The 27,649-nt window shown below is 41.6% G+C and overlaps 1 protein-coding gene across 1 annotated transcript; it reads left to right on the forward strand.

Moving 5' to 3' along the window:
• Window positions 1-20: 20 nt before the first annotated feature.
• On the forward strand, window positions 21-27,649 carry LOC126378840 (putative pre-mRNA-splicing factor ATP-dependent RNA helicase PRP1). Its single transcript, XM_050027279.1, has 14 exons — window positions 21-165; window positions 1,346-1,464; window positions 8,689-8,846; window positions 9,670-9,793; window positions 10,635-11,123; window positions 13,132-13,337; window positions 13,808-13,983; window positions 16,283-16,419; window positions 16,799-16,936; window positions 17,887-18,009; window positions 22,621-22,720; window positions 24,374-24,464; window positions 25,099-25,261; window positions 26,987-27,649. Exons 1-14 carry the CDS (start codon window positions 116-118, stop codon window positions 27,112-27,114), a joined length of 2,202 nt encoding a protein of 733 aa, XP_049883236.1. The 5' UTR covers window positions 21-115; the 3' UTR covers window positions 27,115-27,649.

Genomic DNA, 27,649 nt, shown 5'->3' on the forward strand with positions numbered 1-27,649 from the left:
TATAGTTCGAAAAACCATTTTCTGTCGCCATCTTGTTGGCCGCGTTTTGTTCAGAAAATTCGTCGAATTTTCTCGTGTTTCTAATTATTTTAGTGTTTTATGTGTTGGTTCTAAAATGTCCAAGCGTAGAATAGAAGTACTGGATCCTTTTATTAAGAAAAAGAGGTAAGAATGAACAATATCTTGGCCAATGTTTGTAACGCCATGCTTTCCAAACATTTCTCGCATTTCCTTCGTTGTTTACTTTTATTTTTAGTCACAAATTATTACAAATCTCACTACTAAAAACACTTTCTCAAACGATTGCCGACTTACATTTACCTAATTAATTTCAAAACGAATGCGTTACAACTAGTAATTTTAACAGATATACAGCACGTTTTTCGACCCAAATAACCGGCAAAAAACGCTTAACTTATTCGTAAAACCTTTGTTACATCTTCTAAAAACGCTTTGACAATTTTATGAATATTTTCTCGTAGTTTTATGTCACTGAAACATGTCTTTTTTGCATTGATTTGCGTTCGTGCGCAACTTCCTACGTGTTGTTTCGTCTTCGCTAAATCGATCAAATTTTTTTCTTAGTCCCAACTCATCGTGCTCCTTAGAAGCTCTCGTTGGTAACAGGCAGACAGACACCACTCACGGCTCTAGAATCCTGTATATGTATTCATACATATATTTTTAATAGCTTTTGCCCAAGAAACTTAAACATGTATACATTACTGGCGGACCCCGCACTAGGGAAACCCTGTATCGCAGAGGAACCTTTGAAAACTGCGAAAAGTCGCATATAGAATCTCACCCCCACTTTAAAAGGGTTGGGGGCAGATTTCCAAAAAACAGTTGCACGTTTTTTTGTTAGTAGAATTTTTAAAATGCTCCGTACAAACTTCCACCCCCCCATATTCCAATATGATTAGAAAGAGACAAAAAAAAGCCTATGTCACTCTCCATCCCTTCAACTATCTCTACTTAAAAAATCACGTCAATTCGTCGCTCTGTTTTGATGTGAAAGACAGACAAACAAACACACACTTTCCCGTTTATAATATTTAGTTACTGCTACACATACATAAACTCACGCCTATTTCCCACCGGGGTAAGCAGAGACTATGGAATTCAATTTGCTTCGATCCTGACACACTTCTCTTGCTTCCTCTACATTCATCAATCGCTTCATACACGCACGCCGATTCAGAGTAGATCGTACTAAACCTTTTCTAAGGACATTTGAATTAACAGCTGTCAATCCGTCCCTTTCCGTTTCGCGGATAAGAAACTGACAGGTTATAAGTTAAAATTATCAGGGCCATTCAGTGTTAACTGACGTTCCATGTATCAGGGAGGAGAAAGCAGCCGCCGCCGCGAAGGCTGGTGAGTCGAGCTCGGACAAAGCTGCGACCCTCGCCACCGCCATGCCGCCCACCACTACAAGCACGCCTGGGTTCAACGCCTTCACTGGTAAGCCTTGAAACTATTAATCTCAGCTCCCTAGCTGTGCTCCCGACACATCTTAACAAGTAAACATCCCACTTCATTTCATTTCACTTTGTGATCCTAAGGGTGGTATTAATAAACTAATCTCAGCTGAGACTGCCCTCAAGATCATTTTCAATGTGACAATTCACATATAAAAACAGGGACTTGAGCATAATATTGAGGGCCTCAATATTATGCTCAAGTCCCTGTTTTTATATGTGAATTGTCACATTGAAAATGATCTTGAGGGCAGTCTCAAAGCTGAGATTAGTTTATTAATACCACCCCTAGTTTGGTTAGGACATTACAGGCTGATCACCTAATTGTCCGAAAGTAAGATGATCCGTGTTTCGGAAGGCACTTTAAAATCCCCTGGTAGTTGCGGCTTCCGAGTACATTCCGCTTAGGGACGGTACTGAAAAGTATCGGCATCCGAAGGCAAGCCATAGAGGCAGCCAATCAGCTCGCGACACCAAACACTTCAGGACCCCGATACCGACCCCGCCGGCGTGGTCGACGATTTCCCTCATTCAGCGCTTGCCGCTATAATAACTAGGGTCGATTAATTCTTTCAAATATTTTTCCTCCCAGACAACGCCCTGAGCCGAGGGTCGCGCCCAACTGGGCACCCTCAGGCCTGTTGTCTTAAACGTTGTACTGGGTGAGAGCCTTCAGCGCTCCCCATTTGTCCGGCCAAGTAGTTAATGCCATCTGCGGCAAATCTACAATAAGTCACGTCAAAAAAAATAAATAAAAAAATAAAGGAAGGCACTTTAAGCTGTTGGTCCTGGTTACTAGTTACTGATCTGAGTAACTAGTCGTTACATGAGCCATGTCAGGGGCCTTTGGCGGCTCAATAGTAACCCTGACACTAAGGTTGATGAGGCTGGTAATTCATCTCACAACCCACACAATAGAAGAAGAATCGGGGCAAGCTACAGAGACTGCAAAAGATCGCGAGGAGTGGAAATCTGTGAGGATAGGATAGGGGGTAAAAAGAGAAGAAGAAGATGGCATTAACCATGGTATAAGAAGACCAGATATGCTCAATCCTATGACAAGCCGCCATTGCTAGCGCATTGATGACGTAAGTGTTACCATTCAATAGGTATCTCCAACATTCCAAGGACGCGAATTTTATTATTGAAAATTAAGTGAATTACTAATATTTGTCACATATACAAAAATCATTATAACTTTACATAAATCTTTTAGTAAAAGTACAAAATTTCCTTGCAAAGTAAATTAAAAACATTGGACGAATTTGAAGACCAATTTGAATTTGTTTTTTTTTTAATTTGATTTTTTTTTGATTTGATGTTTTTTTTTCGAATTTTTATTTTTGATTTGATGTTTTTTTTTCGAATTTTTATTTTTGAATTTGACGTGGGTAATTTATTTTTTACGAAATGACAGCGTTTTACCTACCATTAAAACGCTTATTAATCAACTTACCATATTCGAAGCCTAATATTATTGAGAGTGGCAACACTGCTTTTCGCTGATTGGTCGGTCGTTTGTCATACCTGTCCCCCTCACACGTCCCCCCTCCAGCATGGCGTGGCGCCGAGCGCCTCTGTGTGGCTCATTGTGTCTCAAAAATTTTCCCCTTTTCTTTTTTTTTTTTTTTTTTTGTGCCGAGTATTTTTCAAGTTTACTCGGTGGCACCAGGTAGTGTAAAAAGAAAAAACTTAGGCTTCGAATATGGTAAGTTGATTAATAAGCGTTTTAATGGTAGGTAAAACGCTGTCATTAATAAACTGTACCGATATTCGAAGCCTAATATTATTGAGACCTGTCTGTTATCGCCTGGTGGAGTGACGTCAATGTGAAGTGAATTACCCTACTAGTGAAATTGTAAATAACGAAGAAAGTTACATTTATAGCACAAGTAAAACTGTTTTATAGTAAAAATAAGGGCAATTAGTAAACAGTTTAGTAATGTAACTTCAAAGGAGGGATGTGTGTGTAGATATGTGTAACAACCAAAACAAAAACGTAAGTATTGTATGATTCTTTATTTGTTATCATTTAAATAAGAAATTAGAAATACGCATTTATTCTCAAAATTGTATACAGTCTACTGCTGAGCTGTAAAAACTTACACTTATTGTGATAATTGTAAATAAAAATCAAATAAACATAGTACACAGGAATAATAATAGTATCGTAAACAAAAATTACTCAAGTAACTTCTAATCAAAATCAACCATAGTTATTATTATATTATAGGATTAAACAAATCAGTGATTGTTGTAACAGGTCCGTCAGCTCTGACTGCACGTCGATAAAACCTTGCGAAGGTGTTTTGGGATCTCCAGTTTCCTCTAGCCAGTATCTCATCAAGAGGAAAGTTAAGGAGCCAGTTCTTGGAGGCAACTGCAGGTCTGACGCTACCGGCAGAGGCCTGTATGCCCGCGGCCTCGAGTAAAGACTTAATCCAGTTCGCAATAACCGTCCTGGAAGCAGCTTTTGGTGGACCACGCACTGTAATAAACAGGTTATTTAATTTACTGATCTGTCGTCTAGATTGTGACATTTCTAATAAAGATTTGACCCAATATACAGGATTCAATGCGTCATTGTTTGTATTATTTATTAAACGCCACCCTGACTGTCTGTAAGTATAACAATCGGTTTTAGATCCATATCGAGGCCAAAAAATTATCTCATTATTGGAAATAGAGAAGTGTTCACTGTCTATACATAATAAAGTGAGATCATGAACTCGACGCCCAGAACAAAGTAGTAAAATTAATGCTGTACGTCTTGAACATTCGTATAGACTTTTAGCTGTATTAAAATTGTTTGCAAGCCATGAGGATACTTTATCTATATCCCAAATGGGTGGTTTAGGTTCTTTTGGTTTTTGAATAGATATAGCTTTTAAGATATGGGAAACCAACGGGTGTGAGCCAAGATTATCCACTCTGTCTGGATTGCATAAATTTGAAACAACAGATTTATGAAAAGTAATAGTATTGTAAGCTAAACCATCCTTCTGAAATAGATCTGACAAGAAACGAGCTAAGTCCGAACCTGATGGAGAGCGATGACATACGTTGTTAGCGGCAGCCCAAGTACACCAGCGACGCCACGCTACTTTATAGGACTTCTTGGTGGAGTCTCGCCAGCTTGCTTTGAGCAGCTCCAATTGCTGTGGTGACCAGTTCAAGACAGCCGTATCCCACCCCCACATTTCCATATCTCCAGGGTTAGATCCTGTGTTCTGGGGGGCGGTTTGTTGGTCACTGTATCTATCATCACCTCTTCTAGGTTGTGAATGGTAAAAGGTGCTGATACTGCCCGCCTCTTCAGATCCGGCCTCCAAAACGCTTTCTCCCACTTGGGGGCTACTATTAGAAAATGGCCTTTGGCATTGTTCATATGTGCTAGAACTTTTGGCATCAGGAAAGGAGGCGGGAATATCCATGCTAGTTTGTATTGCCACGTCTGAGAAAAAGCGTCTATGAACTGAGCCTGCTTGTCCCTCGCGTCTAGACTTGCATATATCGGAACCACATGAGCTTGTTGAGAAGCAAATAGGTCGATTAGGGGTTCCCCCCATTTCGAGAAGACTTTTGTCGTTATTTGTGGTAGTAAATGCCACTCGGGGTGATGAAAGCCTCGGGACAGGTGATCGGCTTCTATGTTGTATCTCCCTGGGAGATGGTGAAGTGACAGACGAATGTTGTGCCTTTGTAGGAGGTGGTAAATCTGGTAAGTGATGACCATTAGGGACCTGGACTTCGTTCCTCCTTCGTTCCGAAGATAAGTGAGAGAGGTTTTGTTGTCCGACTGAATCGAGACAGACGAGTTGGCAAGGGTAGAACCGTGATCGTGCAGTACTTTTAGGATTGCTATCATCTCTTTGTGATTCGAATGTAACCCTATTTCCTCTGAGGACCATGTGCCTTTGAGCTCCATTCCATCGATCCGAGCTCCCCAACCGATCCCCGAGGCATCGGTTGATATGTAATGAGACACAGGAGGTGGGTGCAGTATCGAGATTTTCCGGTAGTTCTTCAGCCACCAAGATAGATCTCTTAGAACTTCCTTTGGAAGAGGAACCAATCCTGGGTCCTTTTTCAAGAGAACATGCGACAGATGCAGTAGGTTCCGAAAATTTAGACGTCCGTAGGGGACTACTAGACTCGCAAAATTGAGGCTTCCCATTAGGCTTTGGATCTCTTTTAGACTTGCCTTTTGCCGTTTTAACATTTGCTCTAATTTTATCTTTATGCCTATGCACTTGTCCAATGGGAGGGACAATGAATTTTGAAAGGGATCCCAAATCAGGCCTAGATACTGTAATGACGTCTGAGGAGTAAGGACAGACTTTTTGTAATTTATTTGCCAGCCCAGTGTCTCGAGGAGATCTACAGTTACTCGAGTTTGAGCAGTCAGGACTGCTGAGTCTTGATGGGCCAGCAGATAATCGTCCAAGTAAACCAATATTCGGATTCCCTTCTGTCTCAATATTTGAGCCACCCAGTTCGTGACTGATGCAAATACCTTTGGTGCTGATGACAGGCCGAAAGGTAAACATGTCATCTGGAGGCATTCCTTGTCGAAATAAAGACGCAGGAAACGTCTGTGACTTGGGGCAATTGAAAGATGGAAATAAGCGTTTGAGAGGTCGATTTTCACGAGCCAATCCTTGGGTTGAATAAAACTTTGAACCTTGCGCTGGTTGATCAACTTGAATTTGCCTACGTGTACAAAGTAATTCAGTCTGCGCAGATTGAAAATTGGGCGACACGTTCCGTCTCCCTTTGGAGTCAGGAACAAGCTTGATAGAAAGCTTGGACCGGGTTGAGCCCGTTCCAAAACACCCATTCTTTTCATGTCCATTATTTGGGATTTCATTTCCAAGGAATAATGAGTCTGGATTAATTTTAAATGATTTAGCCTTGGTTCGTACAGAGGAGGTTTGATTAAAAAAGGAATTCGATACCCTTTCGATATTATTTTTAAAATCATAGGTGGGGCTCCTAAATCTTTCCAAAAGTGATAAAAGTTTTGTAGACGGCCTGCTCGAAACTGTGAGTCAGAATTTGCGTTTTGTCTGACCTCTCCCGGCCTGGCCCTGTTTACTTTGCCTCCCGTCGTCGAGTGGCCTTGGGCCTCTAGGACGAAATGACTGGCCTTGCGCAGGCAATCTGCTGGGACCTGGCATCATCGGATGGTTATAAAAAGGGAAAACTCCTTGCGCAGGAGGATAGCCAAAGGGAAACGTAGGCATAACATGCATGGGGGGTGTTAACCCACGGATGTTCACTGGGCTGGTGAAATTTTGGATGCCTTGCGCAGGCATTTTATTAGTTTTTAATTGGTTATAGTTAGCTTGCGCAGCTAACGTGTTCTTTGAATTTGCGGATTGAGGTTTTATCGGCCAGAAAACTTTGCTCATACCTCCATTTTTCTCAATGGTTGAGGAAAAAATATCAGATTTAAATAAATTATCGCATGTAGGTGGAATTTTTCGGAGATTTGCCTTAACAAATTTATCCTTTACTGATTTAAGAAGGGAATCTCTGTGCTGTTGTATTAGATCAGCACGATGACCACATGTCATTTGCATTAGGTCATTGGAGATTTTTTGAAAGTCACCTTCAGAAAAAATTTCATTAATTTTTGATTCAATAGCGGAAATTTCAACTATTTCAGAAGATTTAAGCCATGAAATAAGATTGTTAAAGCCTTTCTCAACTGCCTCATGTTGTTTTATTAAGCCATGTGTTATGGCGGCAAAACCCCTTTCCGTCAATGCAATATTAGAATATTTATCATAAGGTTTCAATTCTTCATTACACTCTAGGTCAGTAAAGCCCGGTGCGGAGCAGTACTTTTTTTGGACCTCAGAGTATCGTACCTCCGACCAATCGCCAGAGTCGAAATGTTGCATGGCTTTGAGTCTATCTAAGTAAGCAGGACTAGATTTGGGAACAGACGGTTCCTTCAAAACAGTGTTGACTGATAAACTGAACTCGGGTTGAGGAGAGGCCTCATTTTTTAGCAATTCACCACTAACATCTAAGGACACGTCACTGTCGTTTTCAGTACCGGGGTTTTGTACACCACTACTTGTAGGGCAGAAATTCTGTGACAAAAATTGTTGGATTCCACTTACTTGAGCCGCTAGAGTACCTAACACGCTCTCAGTATTCTCAAGACGACGTCGTTTGCTGTTCCTTCCCTTCGACTTCCGTTTTCGCTTGCGAGTCCGAGTACCTTTAACCGGCGTTGAAGTAGCCGGCGGTGGCTCCGGCATGATTTCGCTTGCGGAGGAAGAAGACGAGGAACTAGAGTCGTTATCGCTTTCCGAAGCCATAGATATTTAATTTAGTTGTATATGGAACAGGTATATATTTAAAAGAATAATAATAAATATCGAACGAAAATAAAAATCGTTAATTTAAATTATAACCAAAATTTGAGCACTTACCCAAATGTTCTTTTCACGACCGTACCGTGCGAAAATCAGGACGCCAATGAGCCACACAGAGGCGCTCGGCGCCACGCCATGCTGGAGGGGGGACGTGTGAGGGGGACAGGTATGACAAACGACCGACCAATCAGCGAAAAGCAGTGTTGCCACTCTCAATAATATTAGGCTTCGAATATCGGTACAGTTTATTAATGGCAACGCAGCGTCGGATGACGTCATCTGGGCTAACCTTGAAAATGCTAGCTGTCAGTTTTGAGCATACCTGCGGGCTTAGCACCGTAAGCGTGCGACTCTTTCTCGCCTCGACATACGTCACCCGTCACTCTCTCACAGTACTGCACAGAAAGAGACACTCGATCGAAAGTTTTAGAAGAAAGAAAATTATTTAGAAGATATGAATGCATGGGATTAACCGTCTGAGAACTGATATTAGGCAGCTAAATTACTCAATTGTATACCAATATTTTATGTTTATTTTTATTTTTTTAACGAACGTCTAGGGCCCTGTGCCGAGGATTTTCTTGCAGCTTCTTTTCCCCAGCTATACAGGTTGTGAGAAGCTGCAGTAGTTTTAGGCGGACGAGACGTTCGTTATGTAAAAATTTACGATTCACAGTGTAACTATGTTACCTACTGAATAAAGATATTTTTGAATTTGAATCTGTCGCGGCGAGAAAGAGTCGCGTGTTAACGGTGCTACGCTCGCTGGTGTTCTTATACCATGGCATTAACTACTTGGCTGGACTTCTTCGCAGGTCTGCCGCATTCACAGCGCTACCACGAGTTGCTCCGCCGCCGGTTAGGGCTCCCGGTTTGGGAGTACAAGAATGACTTCATGAGACTCCTCAACACGCACCAGTGCGTCGTGCTCGTCGGCGAGACCGGCTCTGGCAAGACCACCCAGATACCGCAGGTAATCATCGTCTCCGGGTTTCCAAAGTCAGTTAACTGTCTGAGAACTGATATTAGGCAGCTAAATTACTCAATTGTATAAAAATATTTTATGTTTATTTTTTTTTAAAGAACGTCCAGGGCCCTGTGCCGAGGTTTTTCTTGCAGCTTCTTTTCCCCGGCTATACAGGTTGTGAGAAGCTGCAGTAGTTTTAGGTGGTTGAGACGTTCGTTATGTAAAATTGACGATTCAAAGTGTAACTATGTTACCTACTGAATAAAGATATTTTTGAATGTGAATTGAATACTCTGTCTTATCTGTCTAAAGATTAAGTAATGAAGCTCTTTTTACACAAGTTTTGCGCGTTTTTACTACCGCGAACGTTCCCAAAGTGCGAACATTCCATCCAAATTCAATCCAAGAAGATAATACAGATGGCGCTGTACAGTTCTCCCTTCGTTTAACCTTCTAATTTCTTGGGTAAGAGACCCACACCTCACCGAACTTTCTGACCAACGTGATACGTGACCCGTAGGTCCCGGATTCGATTCCCGGTGGGAACTTATCACAAAAATTACATTGTAGGCCATAGTTTGGTTAGGACATTACAGGCTGATCACCTGATTGTCCGAAAGTAAGATGATCCGTGATTCGGAAGGCACGTTAAGCCGTTGGTCCCGGTTACTACTTACTGATGTAAGTTAGTAGTTGTTACAAGAGCCATGTCAGGGGCCTTTGGCGGATTAATAGTAACCCTGACACCAGGGTTGATGGGGTTGGTAGTCCACCTCACAACCCACACGATAGATAAGTAAACAATTCTGATTTTCGATTCGCTCGACAGTGGTCGGTGGAGTTCGCAGCGGTCACAGCGGGGAAGTCCAAAGGAGTTGCGTGTACGCAGCCGAGGAGAGTGGCTGCCATGTCGGTGGCACAGCGAGTCGCCGAAGAGATGGATGTCGCTTTAGGTGAGGCCTTCAACCGTACGGTCACGAGCATTAATATGTATACACTTTGGTACCATGTCACATTTACTTTTTTGACAAATTGAACTGTAAGTCTCACTAAGTGTCAAATATGTTAGTGCAACAGAGTCCTAAAGGGGGTACATTATATTGCTCATGACTGTACAATAAGATTCCAACTGTTTTAAGACTTAGTAGTAGTAGTTAAACAGAAACTTTGCAAAAAAGGTTATTTTAAGGTTAGTGATTATTTAGAAGACATGAATGCATGGGATTAACTGTCTGAGAACTGATATTAGGCAGCTAAATTACTACGTCTAGGGCCCTGTGCCGAGGTTTTTCTTGCAGCTTCTTTTCCCTGGCTATACAGGTTGTGAGAAAGGCGAGAAAGAGCCGCGCGCTTACGGTGCTAAGCCCGCTGATAATTTTAAGTTAATGACAAGCGCTTCTTTAAAAATACACTTTACAAAATGGTTACTGAAAAATTCTATAGTATAGTATTAGTTTCTATAGTATAAATGAATTTTTAAGTTCCAAATTCGGACTTACCACATTTAATTCTATTTAAATTTATTAATTTATATATATACATCCCACTGCTGGGCACAGGCCTCCCCTCAATCAACCGGAGGGGGTATGGAGCATGGGTATTAATTTATATTAACGACAATTTGATTTTGCATGCTTACGTGTAACCTGAAAACACTGGTGATAAAATTGTAACAACATCTTATAGTGCTGTTCTCTGGCAAATAAACTATTCTATTCTAAAAAAAAACTGAAAGGCAAGCATTCTTTATTCTGTGCTAGTTTCTAAAGCTAAATGTCAATTTCATTCATTCAGGCCAGCAAGTGGGCTACAGCATCCGTTTCGAGGACTGCTCGGGGCCCCAGACAGTATTGAAATACATGACAGACGGTATGTTGCTGCGGGAAGCCATGTCCGACCCAATGCTCGAACAATACAGGGTCATTCTCCTCGACGAGGCCCACGAAAGGACGTTGGCCACTGATATCCTCATGGGAGTGTTAAAAGAGGTGATAAAACAGCGGTCAGACTTGAAGCTGGTCATCATGTCAGCCACTTTGGACGCTGGCAAGTTCCAACAGTACTTTGACAATGCTCCACTGATGAATGTGCCAGGGAGGACGCATCCTGTCGAGATCTTCTACACTCCGCAGCCGGAGAGGGATTACTTGGAGGCGGCCATCCGTACCGTGGTCCAGATACACATATGCGAAGAGATATCCGGTGACATTCTGCTGTTTTTGACTGGACAAGAGGAAATCGAAGATGCATGCAAGAGGATCAAAAGGGAGATTGACAATTTAGGTAAGTATTTTTTTTTTTTGTAATTTTTATTTAATTTGACAATGGTGCTAATTGCTGTAGACCATCAATTTTTTTTTTTTTGATCTTGGTCGCGACCCCCGCTCCGGATCATACCTGGTTCAGCACATCTGGCCATCCAACCCGGCAACGCGGCCAGCGTGATGGGGACATTTGACCCGGGTATGCTCCGAGGCGGGCTATTTGACTAACTTTAAGTGTAATTAATATCTAGTTTTTAAGCAATGACATGTGTTTTTTGTAACACTTATTTATTTATGACAATATAACTTAAAATAAAATTAGGAGGTATCTGCAGTAATCGGGGTCAAATTGCAATATTGCTTTCTTAGATGAATTGCGTCGATGTGGCCATTTTAACCCCCCTGGCCACAGTTATAGGTAACTTGGTAACCTGAGGTATGTCGGCGATGTATTGCCTTCCCGTTTAAAGGCACTGTTGCACTAAAAATGTTTTCGACAATTACGATAACAGATCACACGTGTGACCTCATAACGGCTCGATAGAGCGTTCCAAAAACTCATCATTTATTTACTCATCATACTCAAAATCAAAATAGTTTATTTGCTTTAAATAGTACATCATATATATAACCTCGTTATTGGGACTTCCTAGTAAGCCTCATGTAAAGACCTGTGTCGGGAAGCCCCGCTCTTCCTAATCGGTATAACAACTTTGATAGTACATATATCTATTTATTTCTTTTAACAATAATAATCAACGTTTAAATAAAAATTAAAGGGAAATACTTATGAGATAAGATGTGTGTGTGTGTATGTGTGTGTGTGTGTTTGTGTTTGTGTGTTGCGTGTGTGTGTGTGCATACTCATCGTATATTTATTATTTGTAAACATCGTCAATTAGTTCGGTTACCGTATCCGCGGTTTCCTCTATCCGGGTTGTAGCTGAAAATCAGCGATTTGCTCGAAAGGGCAAAAACTTGCGCTGAGCTGTGACCGTTTTGCGCTGCTGCAGCACACATACATACCTGGCGTGTGTTAAACATTTTGTATGTGGTGTGTATTGTTGTTGATTTGTATTGTATGCATGTGTGACTGTAGACCAAATAAATGATTTATCTATCTATCATCACTAATTTCAGAGCCACGCTCTTGTCGGTGTAGCATTCTCCTAACTCTCCATGCTACTTTTTAGGGAAAAATAGGGCAGTGGTTTCCCTCTTGCCTTCCGCCCCGCAGTACTCTGTCTGACGCGAGTGGGATGGCGCCCAGAGTAGTCTATTTCAAAGCCGTACTAGGACTCCTGTCCTAGTTCCGAAAACTAAAAATCTTAAAAAAAGTTATTTTGAATTATGTTTGTAATGTTGCCAGGCGACATATAATGCAATTCTGAACAACTATTAATATTATTATTTTTTAATTTCATCATTAAAGTATTACATTGTTAGGTAAACCACTGATACCGTTAAACCACAATACGGTTTGTCTCGGTACCAGTCTCCTCAGTTCGTTCTGTTATATCCTAATTTAATACTAAAGAATTGCAACATAAACAATATTCATTTTCACAAGGAACTTCAACGTAAACAAATTCATTTTAATAAAACTCTTTTGCGTCGATACATTAGTCAGTCAGCCTTTAACCGCGCGCGAATAGAGTCGTCAGAAATCAGAGAATTGCTTCATATAATTCTTTGTGTTTTCTATAATAAAGTGTTTTATCGTAGTTAATTAAAAAGTGTTTTTTTTTTAAAAAAAGACTGATACCAGCCGCTCCTAACAGTTCGTCATACAAGTAGCATTAAGTTTTATTATCTAAAGCAGTCTAAAAAGAAGTGAGGAAGCAAACTAACCTCACATAAAGAATAACAAGTTGCTATGTTTATCATAGTGATCGTTCGACAAAAGAATGCTAGGATAGGTATCATTCAATGGTACGATAGTGTGCGTAATGTGCGAAACCCCTTTTGGTGACTACAGGATGCTACTTTTAACTTTGAATTATAATAAATGTTCAATTCTATCCCAGGCCCGGACGCCGGCGAGCTGAAGTGTATACCGCTGTACTCCACGCTGCCTCCGAATCTTCAGCAGAGGATATTCGAGCCGGCGCCCCCGAATAGAGCCAACGGAGCGATAGGCCGGAAGGTGGTGGTGTCGACCAACATCGCTGAAACGTCGCTCACCATCGACGGAGTCGTTTTCGTGATAGACCCAGGATTTGCTAAACAGAAGGTGAGTCTCACCACACCCTGGACATATACAAAACACCACTTTTCACACAGACACTACGCATTGACGTTATCAACACGCGCATGTGTATACATTGTTTTAAAGTTTACGCGGTTATTATCATAATTAAAACACATAAAAACGGGTTCTTACCGCGTTTAAATCAGGGATATGAGACTCCCGATATTTCGACACTGTTGCAAGTGGGATGACTGATGAGATTGGAGTGGAGTAGGTAGATAATTTTCTGCATTCCGATAGCAAATACATAAACAAGCGGCAAAGAAAGAGGGTAGACAGATATGTCTGCCCGGGAAGGCCCGTGCCCCAGCAGTGGGGACGTTAATGGGCTGGTGATGATGATGATGAGAAACGGAATAACGCTAGAGAGATGATGATTCTCTTTTATCTGTATTCACAGTTTCCTTTTTATTTTTTTTTTATGTATAGATCTGTAACATGCTCGTTCTCAGGTGTACAACCCTCGCATACGCGTCGAGTCCCTGCTGGTGTCGCCCATAAGCAAGGCGTCGGCGCAGCAGCGCGCCGGCCGGGCGGGCCGCACGCGGCCCGGCAAGTGCTTCCGGCTGTACACCGAGAAGGCTTACAAGAATGAGATGCAAGACAACACCTACCCGGAGATCTTGAGGTATTTGGGGTGGGGGGGACGTATGTATGGGATAGGATCAAATATCAAAAATTATTCATCCTCATGTCTAAGGAATGCAATCCCGACTCGCAAATTCGAAATCCCGTGGGATTGGAAATGTCGATCCATCGAGATCCCGAAATTTTCGAGATCTCGTCTAGTTCATAGAGAAATGTAAAGTTAGGATAATTAAGAATAAGAATAAAATAATTTTATTGCCAGTAACAATTTACATTTGCTATATGAACTAGGTAATGATGAATATTACGAATACGGGCAATAGGAAATGGCTCAGCTTGTGCTGCGATGGAGCCATGCTATGGCGGCATCCAGCGCTGGTTTTCAGTCATAATAACGGATTCTTACCGCGTTTAAATCAGGGATATGAGACTCCCGATGTTTCGACACTGTTGCAAGTGCCAAGATCACGGGATGACTGATGAGGTAACCGCGTAAACCCAAAACAATGTGTAAATTTAGGATCACTGAAAACGATGAAAACTGCTTGGTTGTCACAGTGAGGTTAATTAAAACAAAATCTCTTTTGAAAGTAAGCAAAAACCTTAATTCTTCAATATTACTAACTAGATAATTACGTTTTGGAAATCAGCATATCCCTTTGTGAGCCCAGGTTTGGTTAGGATATTGCAGGCTGATCACGTGATTGTCCGAAAGTAAGATGATCCGTGCTTCGGAAGGCACGTTAAGCCGTTGGTCCCGGTTACTACTTACTGATGCAAGTAAGTAGTTACATGAGTCATGTCAGGGCCTTTGGCGGCTGAATAGTAACCTTGACACCAGCGTTGGTGAGGTTGGTACTTCACCCACACGATAGAAGATGATTATAATATTTTGTTTAACTACTTTATTGCCGTTGTTATATATTCTAATTTAAATGTTTGTGACAAGTCTTAGCTAGCTTGTCTTGTATACCTGAGGTCGCCGGTTCGATTCCCCGTTTAGTTGGTTTCCACCGCAGAACAATTATTTGATGTGAACATAATAAATATTCTCAAGGATTTTTGCTCTTCTGTCTGCACCTCTCAAGCCCACCCGCCATTTACGTAAAACTTAGGTTAATTTTATTTATTATTAGCCTACAGTTATGAGCAATATCATGTAACCACTTTAGAACCCTGTCGCACTATCACATTTGACGTTTAATGAGGCTTGCGTTTTAATTTGCCAAAAGAGTTAATGTGACATGGTTTCAAAGTGTGTACATATTAGTACTCGTGATCGTACATCTACCCAGGGCAAAGTCTTCTTTCCCTTTCTTCTTCTGTCCCTGTCTTCTGTTCCCTGATTACCTTACCGGTCCCAACTGAAAATCAGCGCCATAATCTAGGCCACGGCATCATGCTGAGGTGGAACCGTTTCGGCATACATTCATCATCTCCCCAGTATCCCGTTTTCCACAGGGTCCGCTTACCTAACCTGAAGATTTGACAGGTCCGGTTTTGTACAGAAGCGCCTGTCTAGCCTTCCAACCCGCGTAGGGAAAATCAGCCCAATAGAGGTTAGGTCACATACCTCGCGAATTCTCGGGGATGTGGGTTTCCTCACGCTGTTTTCCTTCGCTCAAACATAAATTCGAAAACGAATTAGACAATCATTGGTTTAGGCTTGTGCTGGATCTGAACCTGCGTTCTACCAACTGGGCTACCACGGCTCGGCATTGTCTACGTAATCCCAATTGAAGTTGGCAGAGACACATGTAATCAAAGACAACTTGCAGCCACTCTCAGACGAAGGCCTAACTCTCAGACGACGTCTTGACTCCCAGACGACGTCTTGACTCCCAGACGACGCCCTGACTCTCAAACGACGCCCTCTCGACTCTTAGACAAAGCCCTGACTTTCAGACGACACCTTGGCTCTCAGACGACGCCCTGACCCCCAGACGAAGCCCTAACTCTCAGACGACGTCTTGACTCCCAGACGACGCCCTGACTCTCAGACGAAGCCCTGACTCTCAGACGACGCCCTGACTCTCAGACTACGCCCTGACTCTCAGGCAAGGCCCTGACTCTCACACGATGCCGTGACTCTCAGACGACGCCTTAGGCACCCACCCTCATGCCTGTTTTATGAAATTTTGTACTGGATGAGAGCCCTCAGCGCTCCTAATTTGTCCGGCCAAGTAGTCAATGCCAGCTCAAGCCAATGGAAACCTTTCCAAAAACCCCTGTGAAACTATTACACCGTCTTTTTGAAATCGCACGCCACGGCACCGAACCCCCGACCTCAGCGCCGGTAGCACGCAACAAGTCTAATGCCCCCCGCGTTGCCGTTGCAGATCGAACTTAGGATCTGTAGTTTTGCAGTTGAAAAAGCTGGGCATCGATGACCTGGTGCACTTTGACTTCATGGACCCCCCAGCGCCGGAGACGCTGATGAGGGCATTGGAGCTGCTCAATTATCTCGCCGCGCTCGGTGAGTCATGGTGCACTTTGGACTTTGAAAGTCCATTATATTTTTTACTTGTTTTGCTTAATTATCTCACCAACGGTAAGTAGGACTTAGGTGATGAAACTGCAGCGAGTGTGGAGTTTGGAAGTCCATCAGGGTTTTGTTTTTTTAAAGAACATATCATCATGATTTTTTTCTCTCTCTCTCTCTCTTTATTTAAGAGCTGCGATCTTGTCGGTGGAGTAATCGTCTCCATTTTCATTACTCCATAGATAGGGCGTGTAGAACGGTGGTTGCCCCAATCGCCTTCCATTCCGCAGTACATCTACCAATCTCATGAATTTTTATGTGAATCAAAACCCACTTAACAAACTTAACCTCTCGGCTTGCCCACCCCTTACAGACGATGACGGCAACCTGACGGACCTGGGCGCCGTGATGGCGGAGTTCCCCCTCGACCCTCAGCTGGCCAAGATGCTGATCGCCAGCTGCAACCACAACTGCTCCAACGAGATCCTCTCCATCACTGCCATGCTGTCAGGTGAGACTGACTTTTTATACACTTTAGGCTTGGGATGTATTTGAAAGTATTGGTACATATATTAACTGTTATTAGACATTCTTACAAGATTAGCATTAGATTAGATTATCATCATCTGTGTTATTTGTTTTGTATGTTGTGTGCAATAAAGTATATTTGATTTGATTTGATTTTGATTAGCTGTAACTCCTGCACTAGGCTAAAGCCCGTATCGCAGAAGTCACAATAACATATAAACGGCCTCTAAACGTCACTGCTGGGCACAGGCCTCCCCTCAATCAACCAGAGCAGGTATGGAGCATACTCCACCACTCTGCTCCACTGCAGGTTGGTGGAGGTGGTTTTACGGCTAATAGCCGGGACCTACGGCTTACCTGCCCTCCGACGCACGAAATCATCTTACTGTTTTCGGACAATCAGGTGATTCAAGCCTGCAATGTCCTTACGAAACAAAAAAAAAAGTCTCACAGAGTGATTTCGACAATGTCCCCATCAGGAATCGAACCCCACTCATGTCAGGGGCCTTTGGCGGCTCAATAGTAACCCTGACTCGTTCTCGGAAGTGGTATCTCCCTCCGCCCTGGAAAATAAAAAAAAACCTTGGTTGATCATCATAACGGACTCCTTGGTCCATAGGTTGAGCGTTGGGAGTTTGAATCCCGGTGAGGACATATCACAAAAATCACTTTGTGATCCCTAGTTTGGTTAGGACATTACAGGCTGATCACCTGATTGTCCGAAAGTAAATAAAGTGCTTCGGAAGGCACGTTAAGCCGTTGGTCTCGGTTACTGCTTACTGATGTATATACGTAGTCGTTACATGAGCCATGTCAGGGGCCTTTGGCGGCTCAATAGTAACCCTGACACCAGGGTTGATGAGGTTGGTAATTCACCTCACAACCCACACGATAGAAGAAGATTCATTTAACGATCAAACATTTCGATTTCAGTCCCACAATGCTTCGTGCGTCCGAATGAGGCGCGCAAGGCTGCGGACGAAGCGAAGATGAGGTTCGCGCACATCGATGGAGATCACCTCACGCTGCTCAACGTGTATCACGCCTTCAAACAGAGTGAGTAGGTCTACGTAATGAATTCATTGACCTTGTATATGTCGTGGCCAGATATTAGAACTGATCATTTCATGATGTGCTCGATCATTTCATGAAATGGTCATATTTCATGAAATAGAATATCATTGGTTGGCCACATCATGATGTAGTTTGGACAGATCAATGAACACAAAACGTGTTTATTGATGGCCAACGTTTGGCCATATCATGAAGTAATGTTAAAAAACCCACTTTTAAGAAAAAATTTAGAGAACATCTTCTTAATATTCAAAAAAGTATGGGGTGACTGAACTCTGCACATATACATACATACACCTATCAATTTACATACCAATATAATAATCTATTCTATTTGCTTATATATTTTTATTTATACTATCAATTATGATTTAACCCCTTGGCATACTACTGATTTTCATTTAGTACTTTGTTAACCTTACCTTTGTTTTTTGTTTTGTTGTTATATGTTTTTTTCCGTTTAAACAATTCACGGCACGGTTTTTTGTTGGCACGTTCAATTCATTTATTACTAATTATAAGCGTAATATGGGTACTGGCAGAATATCAGTGTTGGTGAGAGTGGGCATTCGTACCATACTCTTAGCAACAATATGCTGAGTCAGTCCCATTTCCCTGGGCAGTGTTAGCTACTAGTCATACATTGTTAAACTTAATTTATGTAAATGCTTTTGTAACCTTCACTGTTTTGGGAATAAAGTTATTCTATTCTATTCTATTAAATGTCATATCGTAAAATGTCATATCGTAGTGGCGCTGGTGTCGATTATATCACGATATTAGCGAGCGAAATCAAAGATGACCAACTCAGTATTAACGTATAATAAAAAAAAAAAGTATTTATTTTCTTTTCTTACATGTTTTTCTTAAACTAATTACTGGAGCCTCCTTTTAAGCAAAATATGCCTGTACCAGGAGACCCCGCTCTTCTATAACAGTAGTAAATAGGTAAGAAAGTTTTGTTACCTTTACGTTTTACAAATAAGCAATTAAAGAATGTTTGTATAATGTGTGTATGTGTCTGTGTGTGTGTGTGTGTGTGTGTGTGCGTGTGTGTACGTGTGTGTAAGTGTGGGCGTGTGGTGGTGGGAGTGTGGGCTCGGGCAATGAGGGTAGATTCCTCCTGTCTAGCCCTACGACGAAAGTCTTGGGGTCGGTTTTGAAGCCACTAGACAGGAGGAGTGTGCTCGTGTTGTGCATGCAAGTGTAGTTACTATCCTATAATTTGATTCCTTAATAGGTATATGTATAATGGTAATAGATTATTGTTTTTAGTAAATAGTTTGTAGTAAATTCTCACATTCATCATAATTAATATTTTTTAACCAAGTTGTTAGGGTACGTTTGCATTCGTGGTAATTTTTTGTATATATTGTGGGTTTTCAAAATAATGTGCAAGACAAATAGTTTTCGAACCGACAACAGGTCACATAGTTTGTATAGGCTCTCAGTAGAATATGATCTCCGTTTCTTGAAGTACATTGTCTTTAGTAGAGCTCTTTGGCCTTTTTCTACTTCGAGAAAACGAGTTTTACATTAACCTCCCCATACAGAGATACAATAAGTTAATATAGATTGCACTAGTGCAATGTATATCTCATTAAGAAGGTTCTTTGATGAGTTAGGTTGAGTTTTACGCGTCGGAACCACATGCCTTAATGTTTTAAACATCCAAATGAACTTTCGTATTCTACCGTTTAGAACTTCAATTTGTTGTGACCAGGATAGCCTCTGATCCAGGAGTATGCCTAGATATTTTGTATGAGTAACTTTATTTATCACTGGACAGGTGCATAGGATATCTGTGGTGCTTTTACATTTATGTATTTTTATGGTAAAATCATTGTTTGGTTGGTATTTATTATAAATGCTAAAGCATATGTAGACAGTTTTAGATGTATTTAGTGTTAAAAGGTTGTTTTGAAGCCATTCAGACACACAAATCATACCATCTTCAGCGTAGGATTTAGTGATTTGCCAAGTCGGCCCAGAGAAGACAACAGCAGTGTCATCGGCATACGAGAAAATGTTAGCGTTTTTAATTTTCATATTGCAAAGATAATATGTGCCCGTGTGTGTGTGTGTGTGTGTAATATGTGCCCGTTAATATGTGCTTTAATTATGATAATAACCGCGTAAACTTAAAACAATGTATCGTTTATATAAATGAGAAAAAGGGTTGGACCTAGTACAATGCCTTGAGGCACACCGCATGACACACCAACGTCTCCACTGGTGACCCGGTCAAGCTTAACTCTTTGAGTTCTACCTATTAGGTAATCACTAAATATGGCCAATTGAGCACCCCTGATTCCTATTTTTTCCATTTTTTGTATAAGGATGGTTAGAGAGACAGTATCGAAAGCTTTTTTAAGGTCGATAAAGACGCATAAGCTTTTCTCCTGCTTATCGAGCTGTGCGGTTATTAGATTACTTAGAGAAATTATCGCATCTTCGGTTGATCGACCTTGCCTAAAACCGTATTGTGATAATAAAGAGTAAAAGATCACAAAAATAATAATGTAAAAAACCTAACTTACACCCCCGTTGCTAAGCGCCATAATCAACAATACCTAGGCAACGGAGCTTGCCAGATCTGACGCCAACATCTCTCCCCCCTGGTAAGAACCGAAGGTCTTACCAAGCTATGGCGTCAAATCCAGCTTAGCCAGTTTGCGCGACAACTCGATTAATATTATAATCGATGAATCAATGTAATTGTACAATTTTCCATATCGAACATGTACATAATTTTGAACCTAAGAAATTAATCGACTATTCGCATTTTTATTACACCACATAGCATGGACACCGCCTACATTAACGATATGGCCAAACGTTGATTGAAATATCATTAAACGTTGACGTTTCAACGATATGGTTAATTTAATTTTTTTTTATTTTTTTTTTGGTTTTTTTGGTTTATTTTTTTTTTTTATTTTTAAGTTGGCCATTTCATGAAATATGACCATTTCGTGAAATGGCCGAACATATCTTGAAATGATCAATTATACGATCTCGCCACGACATATATAAACAAATAGGTCCCGATTCCTACACATACTCCTTAATTTTATTTTAAGTTATATCTGTCATTTTCTTATCCACCGTAAAGGAAAGGGAGGGGTAATCGACAGGCATACAATTTAGAAGATATGAATGCATGGGATTAACTGTCTGAGAACTGATATTAGGCAGCTAAATTACTACGTCTAGGGCCCTGTGCCGAGGTTTTTCTTGCAGCTTCTTTTCCCCGGCTATACAGGTTGTGAGAAGCTGCAGTAGTTTTAGGCGGATGAGACGTTCGTTATGTAAAAATTGACGATTCAAAGTGTAACTATGTTACCTACTGAATAAAGATATTTTTGAATTTGAATTTATGGAACACACGTTTTAGGCAGGAATTTTAAAAACTCCCAAATTTATATATTGGCCAATCTGTCTCTCTTTATTTAAGAGCTGCGCTCTTGTCGGTGGAGTAATCACCATTCCTCTTCTTCCCGCCAAAACCTTCACCTCCCGATACGACACGACCTGCACCTTCTCTTTTATTTGTTTCATAAATGTTCTCCTAGGTCTACCCGTTCCTCTCTTCCCTTCAAGGAACTACGTAATACCTGTTAGGTCTACGTAATTCAAATTCAAAAATATCTTTGTTAAATAGGTAACATAGTTACACTTTGAATCGTCAATTTTTACATAACGAACGTCTCATCCGCCTAAAACTACTGCAGCTTCTCACAACCTGTATAGCCGGGGAAAAGAAGCTGCAAGAAAAACCTCGGCACAGGGCCCTAGACGTTCTATAAAAAATAAATAAACATAAAATATTGTTATCATCATCATCAGCCCATTAACGTCCCCACTGCTGGGCCACAAGCCTTCCCTATGGATGGATAGGCAGATCGGGCCTTAAACCATCACGCGGGCCCAGTGCGGATTGGTGGTTATAAACGACTGCTAATGCAGCCGGGACCAACGGCTTAACGTGCCTTTCGAAGCATGGAGGAGCTCGAGATGAAAACTTTTTTTTGTGGTCACGCATCCTATGACCGGCCTTTGCGAAAGTTGTTTAACTTCAACAATCGCAGACCGAGCGCGTTTACCGCTGCGCCACCGAGCTCCGAAAAATATAGTTATGCAATTGAGTAATTTAGCTGCCTAATATCAGTTCACAGACAATCCCATGCGTTCATATCTTCCAAGTAATGAGAGCATTCACCTTGTATACAGGGTGTTAGTGACACAGTAACGAATACTGAGCGGGATGGTTGTACATATATTTATGTATGTATTATGGAGATATATACATAAATAGTCACTTTGTGAGACTGTCCTTTGTTTGGTAAGGCCTTTACAGGTTTGAATCACCTGATTGTCTGAAAAAATAAGTTGAATCCGTGCTTCGGAGGGCACGTTAAGCAGTTTGGTCCCGGCTATTAGCCGTAGAAATACCTCCACCATCCCGCATTGGAGCAGCGTGGTGGAGTATGCTCCATACCCCCTCCGGTTGATTGAGGGGAGGCCTGTGCCCAGCGGTGGGACGTATATAGACTGTTTGTTTTATGTTTATGTTTTATGGTAATGTTGCAGATATGGAAGATCCTCATTGGTGTTATGACAACTTCATCAACTACCGCTCGCTGAAGTCTGGAGACAACGTCAGACAACAACTCAGCAGGATCATGGACAGGTATAGTGGATTGGCTGCTTGACAGTTTTCGGAACAGGGGGGTTAAAATGGCCACATCGAAGCGATTCATCGAAAAAATAAGTACATAAATGGGGTTTAAAGGAGTCGCCATACTGTGAATGTGGTCACCCGGATCAAACCCTATCTCACATAGTGAACGAGTGCCCTCTACACCGGTTCCCAGGTGGTGTAGCCGAGCTGCATTGTGTGACGGATGCGGCAGAGACTTGGTTGAGGGAGCTTAAGCTGGATATTTGGTCCACGCAGTATATTTTTGTCTGCCATACGCAATAATAATAATCTAAGAAAGCAATATTGCAATTTGACATTTACGCATAGAAAAGTAAGTGCGCAATGCAAGCAAATGTCAAATTGCAATATTGCTTTCTTAGATGAATTGCTTCGATGTGGCCATTTTAACCCCCTAGTATTTTAAAAACCTCGAAACTGGGCAGCAGTAACTGTCAGTACTATTCAGAGGAGGAATAAAATACTGACTTCTTCTATCGTGTGGGTTGAGAGGTGGATTACCAGCCACATCAACCCTGGTGTCATGGTTACTATTGAGCCGCCAAAGGCCCCTGACATGACTCATATAACGACTACGTACTTACGTCAGTCAGTCAGTAGTAACCGGGACCAACGGCTTAACGTGCCTTCCGGAACACGGATCATCTTACTTTCGGACAATCAGGTGATCAGCATGTAATGTCCTAATCAAACTAGGGATCACAAAGTGATCTTAAATCTGGTGCTAATGCCTGCAGACACCATTTAATTTTATTTTAATTTATACCTGTCATTTTCTCGTACGTTGACGGGTAATCGATAGGCATAAAATTATGTTACACACGTCAATTATAAGCAGAAATCTAAAATAACCGTCCAAAAATTTTACATCGGCCAATAACCCGACAGAATTAAGTAGACATCACGTCAAACGGATTGCATACCAGGGTGGTGCCTATTTTATTCGCACGGGTTATTCATTCGTTTTAAAATTTAACTTGTTGACAATCATCTGTCCCTTTCCTTTTCGGCGGATAAGAAAACGACGGGTGTAACTTAAAATACCTTTTGTTCTTTCGTTTGTTTTTTTTTAAAGAACGTCTAGGGTCCTGTGCCGAAGTTTTTCTTGCAGCTTCTTTTCCCCGGCTGTACAGGTTGTGAGAAGCTGCAGTAGTTTTAGGCGGATGAGACGTTCGTTATGTAAAAATTGACGATTCAAAGTGTAACTATGTTACCTACTGAATAAAGATATTTTTGAATTTGAATTTGTTGTTCTTGTGAAGGTCGTGGATGCAATGAGTCAGAAGAGTGTAAAATGAAGGGAAATGCAGAATGGAATGAGAATTCCGAAATTAACAACACTTCACAAACAAATTATAACGATGCTTAGATATAAGATCAAATCCAAAATCAGAGGGCAGCCAGAACTAAACAGTATAATATATTTATGTTGTACTTATGAAGGTCGGGGAAATTTAAAATTTGATTGACGGTCAGAACGAAAGGCCAGTATGTGCAGGGTTTGTAGTCTGCTACAAGTGGTTTCCCTCTTGCTTTCCGCCCCGCAGTACTCTGTCTGACGCAAGCTGTAGTTAGTAGACGCATGGTTTTAAATACTGTCTAACAATGGTGTATTTATTTCAGATTTAACCTTAAAAGAACGAGCACGGAATTTACGAGTAAAGACTACTATATAAACATTAGGAAAGCTCTCGTCAACGGATTCTTCATGCAGGTACACACGATCATTTATTTTGACATAACATCGCGCCTGTCCCCAAAGGGATGTGCAGAGGTGCATAGTGTACAGTCATGAGCAATATAATGTACCCACTTTAGAACTCTGTCGCACTAACAAATTTGATATTTAGTGAGACTTACAGTTCAATTTGTCAAAAAAGTTAATGTGACATGGTACCAAAGTGTATACATATTAATGCTCGTGACCATACACGGTCTTAGTGATATCAAGCGGATTGGGTTGATATCAAGTAGAATTGTCCGTCGCAGAAGTAAAGAACTGAAAATAATTATAAAAGACATTAAAATTTTCATAATTTTCCACTTGATATCAACTCAAGAATCATGGTCTGAATCATCCCCCTCAGTATTTGTTACGGTGTCACTAACACCCATACCTACTTGTATGGCTACCTGTACGTACTTGTACATAATAAATTTGTATCTGCCCTCAAAGCGTTAGAACAGATGTAACATCAACTTTTCTTTTTTTGTATTACTCGGTTCCATCAACAGCCTGTATACGTCCCACTGCTGGGCACAGGCCTCTCCTCAATCAACCGGAGGGGGTATGGAGCATACTCCACCACGCTGCTATACTGTCAATAAAAAAAGAATTGTCCACGCAGGTGGCGCACTTGGAGCGCACGGGGCACTATCTGACTGTGAAGGACAACCAGGTGGTGCAGCTGCATCCCTCCACGTGCCTCGACCACAAGCCCGAATGGGTGATCTACAACGAGTTTGTGCTTACCACCAAGAACTACATACGCACGGTCACAGACATCAAGCGTAAGTACTCCACATTGACCACACCCCGGGCACTCCATCATCATCACCCCTTTAGCGTCCGTAAGTCCCGGGTTCGAATCCCGGTGGTGCAAATCACAAAAATATCTTTGTGATCCTTAGTTGGGTTAGGACATTGCAGGCTGATCACCCGATTGTCCAGAAGTAAGATGATCCGTGCTTCGGAAGGCACGTTAAGCCGTTGGTCCCGGTTACTATTCAAATTCAAAAATATCTTTATTCAGTAGGTAACATACACACTTTGAATCGTCAATTTTTACATAACGAACGTCTCATCCGCCTAAAACTACTGCAGCTTCTCACAACCTGTATAGCCGGGGAAAAGAAGCTGCAAGAAAAACCTCGGTACAGGGCCCTAGACATTCTTTTAAAAAAAAAGAAAACAAAATAATGTTATACATCACCCCTAGCCTCCGGAAGTCCCGGGTTCGAATCCCGGTGGGGCAAATCGCAAAAATGGTGCTAATTCCTGCAGACACCATCTAATTTTATTTTAAGTTACACCTGTCGTTTTCTTATCCTCTGAAAAAGAAAGGGACGGGTAATCGACAGGCGAATTTATGAAAGACACGTCAATTTTAAGCAGAAACCTAAAAATACCGTCTTAAAATTTTACATCGGCCAATAACCCGACAGAATTAAGTAAGTAGACAGCACGTCAAACGAATTGCATACCAACGAGATGCCTATTTTATTCACCCGGGTTATTCATTCGTTTTAAAATTAACTTGTTGACAATCGTCCGTCCCTTTCCTTTTCGGCGGATAAGAAAATGACGGGTATAACTTAAAATAAAATTAAGAGGTGTCTGCAGGAATCGGGGCCAATGTCTTTGTGATCTCTAGTTTGGTTAGGACATTGCATTCTGATCACTTGATTGTCCAGAAGTAAGATGATCCGTGCTTCGGAAGGTACGTTAAACCGTTGTTCCCGGTTACTACTTACTGATGTAAGTACGTAGTCATTACATGAGCCATGTCAGGGGCCTTTGGCGGCTCAATAATAACCCTGACACCAGGGGTGATGAGGTTGGTCATCCACCTCTCAATCCATCTGATAAGAAGACGACCCCCTAGCGTTGTCCCGTTTCCTACAGGGTCCGCTTACCTAACCTGAAGATTTGACAGGTCCGGTTTTTTACAGAAGCAACTGCCTGTCTGACCTTCCAACCCGCGAAGGGAAAACCAACCCAATACAGGTTAGGTTGTCTCGGGATTTTGGGTTGCCTCACGATGTTTTCCTTCACCGCTGAGCACGTGATAATCATTTACGATCCAAACATGAATTCGAAAACAAATTCGGCTATCATTGGTTTAGGCCTGTGCTGGATTCGAACCTGCGACCTCAAAATGAGAGGCAATCGTTCTACCAACTGGGCTATCAGACTTCACGTGTATGATAACGTCAATGTGTAGTGTCTGTGTAAAATGAGGTTGTTTCTATGCAGTCTCCGGGGTGTGGGTGAAAGGAAGATTATTTTTTGCTACTTATTTTCAAAGCCTATTTATTTATATTGTGAACCTTCATTGTTCAAAATTTCTTGTTTGTCATTTGTTGTGGTAAAAAAAAATTATTACAGCAGGGTGGGATGATGTCAGCTGGGCTAACCTTGAAATGTTAGCTGTCACTGAGCATAGCTGGTATTGTTATACCATGCTCTTTGTAATGTATTCCTGCTACGAAACTAACGAGAAATCTTTTCCACAGCGGAATGGCTGCTTAAAATAGCCCCACAGTACTATGAGCTGAACAACTTCCCGCAATGCGAGGCCCGGAGACAGCTGGAGCTGCTCCAAGCCAGGCTCGAGTCCAAGGCGTACCAGGAAGGGTTCTAGAACATTCCAGAACCTTCTAGAATATTCCAGAAGAATGAAATTAGTGACATTTAAGAAGTGGAGATTTCTGTTACAGTGAAGTGTGACGTGTTTGTTGATATGCGTTGTTCGGGGTAATTTATACATACAACAGAAAGCATTCTCAAACTCAAAAATATCTTTTATTCCTTAGGTAACATGGTTACACTTTGAATCGTCAGTTTTTACATAACGAACGTCTCATCCGCGTAAAACTACTGCAGCTCACAACCTGTATAGCCGGGGAAAAGAAGCTGCGAGAAAAACCTCGGCACAGGGCCCTAGACGTTATGAAGACCAGGAATGCTCAATCCTATGACAAGCCGCCATTGCTAGCCCATTGATGACGTAAGTGTTACCATTCAATTGGTATCTCCAACATTCCAAGGACATAAATTTTATTATTGAAAATTAAGTAAATTACTGACTTCTTCTTTGCGAGTCGATGGCGATCGAAACTAATTTTTTGCTGACCAATAATTGGCCACGCTTACGGCATTGTCAGTGGCTTCGTGAA

The sequence above is a fragment of the Pectinophora gossypiella genome, chromosome 27, assembly GCF_024362695.1.
Source record: "Pectinophora gossypiella chromosome 27, ilPecGoss1.1, whole genome shotgun sequence".
NCBI lineage: Eukaryota > Metazoa > Arthropoda > Insecta > Lepidoptera > Gelechiidae > Pectinophora > Pectinophora gossypiella.

Excerpts from the sequence above, each read along its gene's own strand:
- LOC126378840 (XM_050027279.1), top strand. The coding sequence starts at position 116 with ATGTCCAAGCGTAGAATAGAAGTACTGGATCCTTTTATTAAGAAAAAG. Across the intron at positions 9,794-10,634 it reads AGAGATGGATGTCGCTTTAG|GCCAGCAAGTGGGCTACAGC; the intron begins GTGAGGCCTTCA and ends TCATTCATTCAG. Across the intron at positions 16,937-17,886 it reads CATCACTGCCATGCTGTCAG|TCCCACAATGCTTCGTGCGT; the intron begins GTGAGACTGACT and ends TTTCGATTTCAG.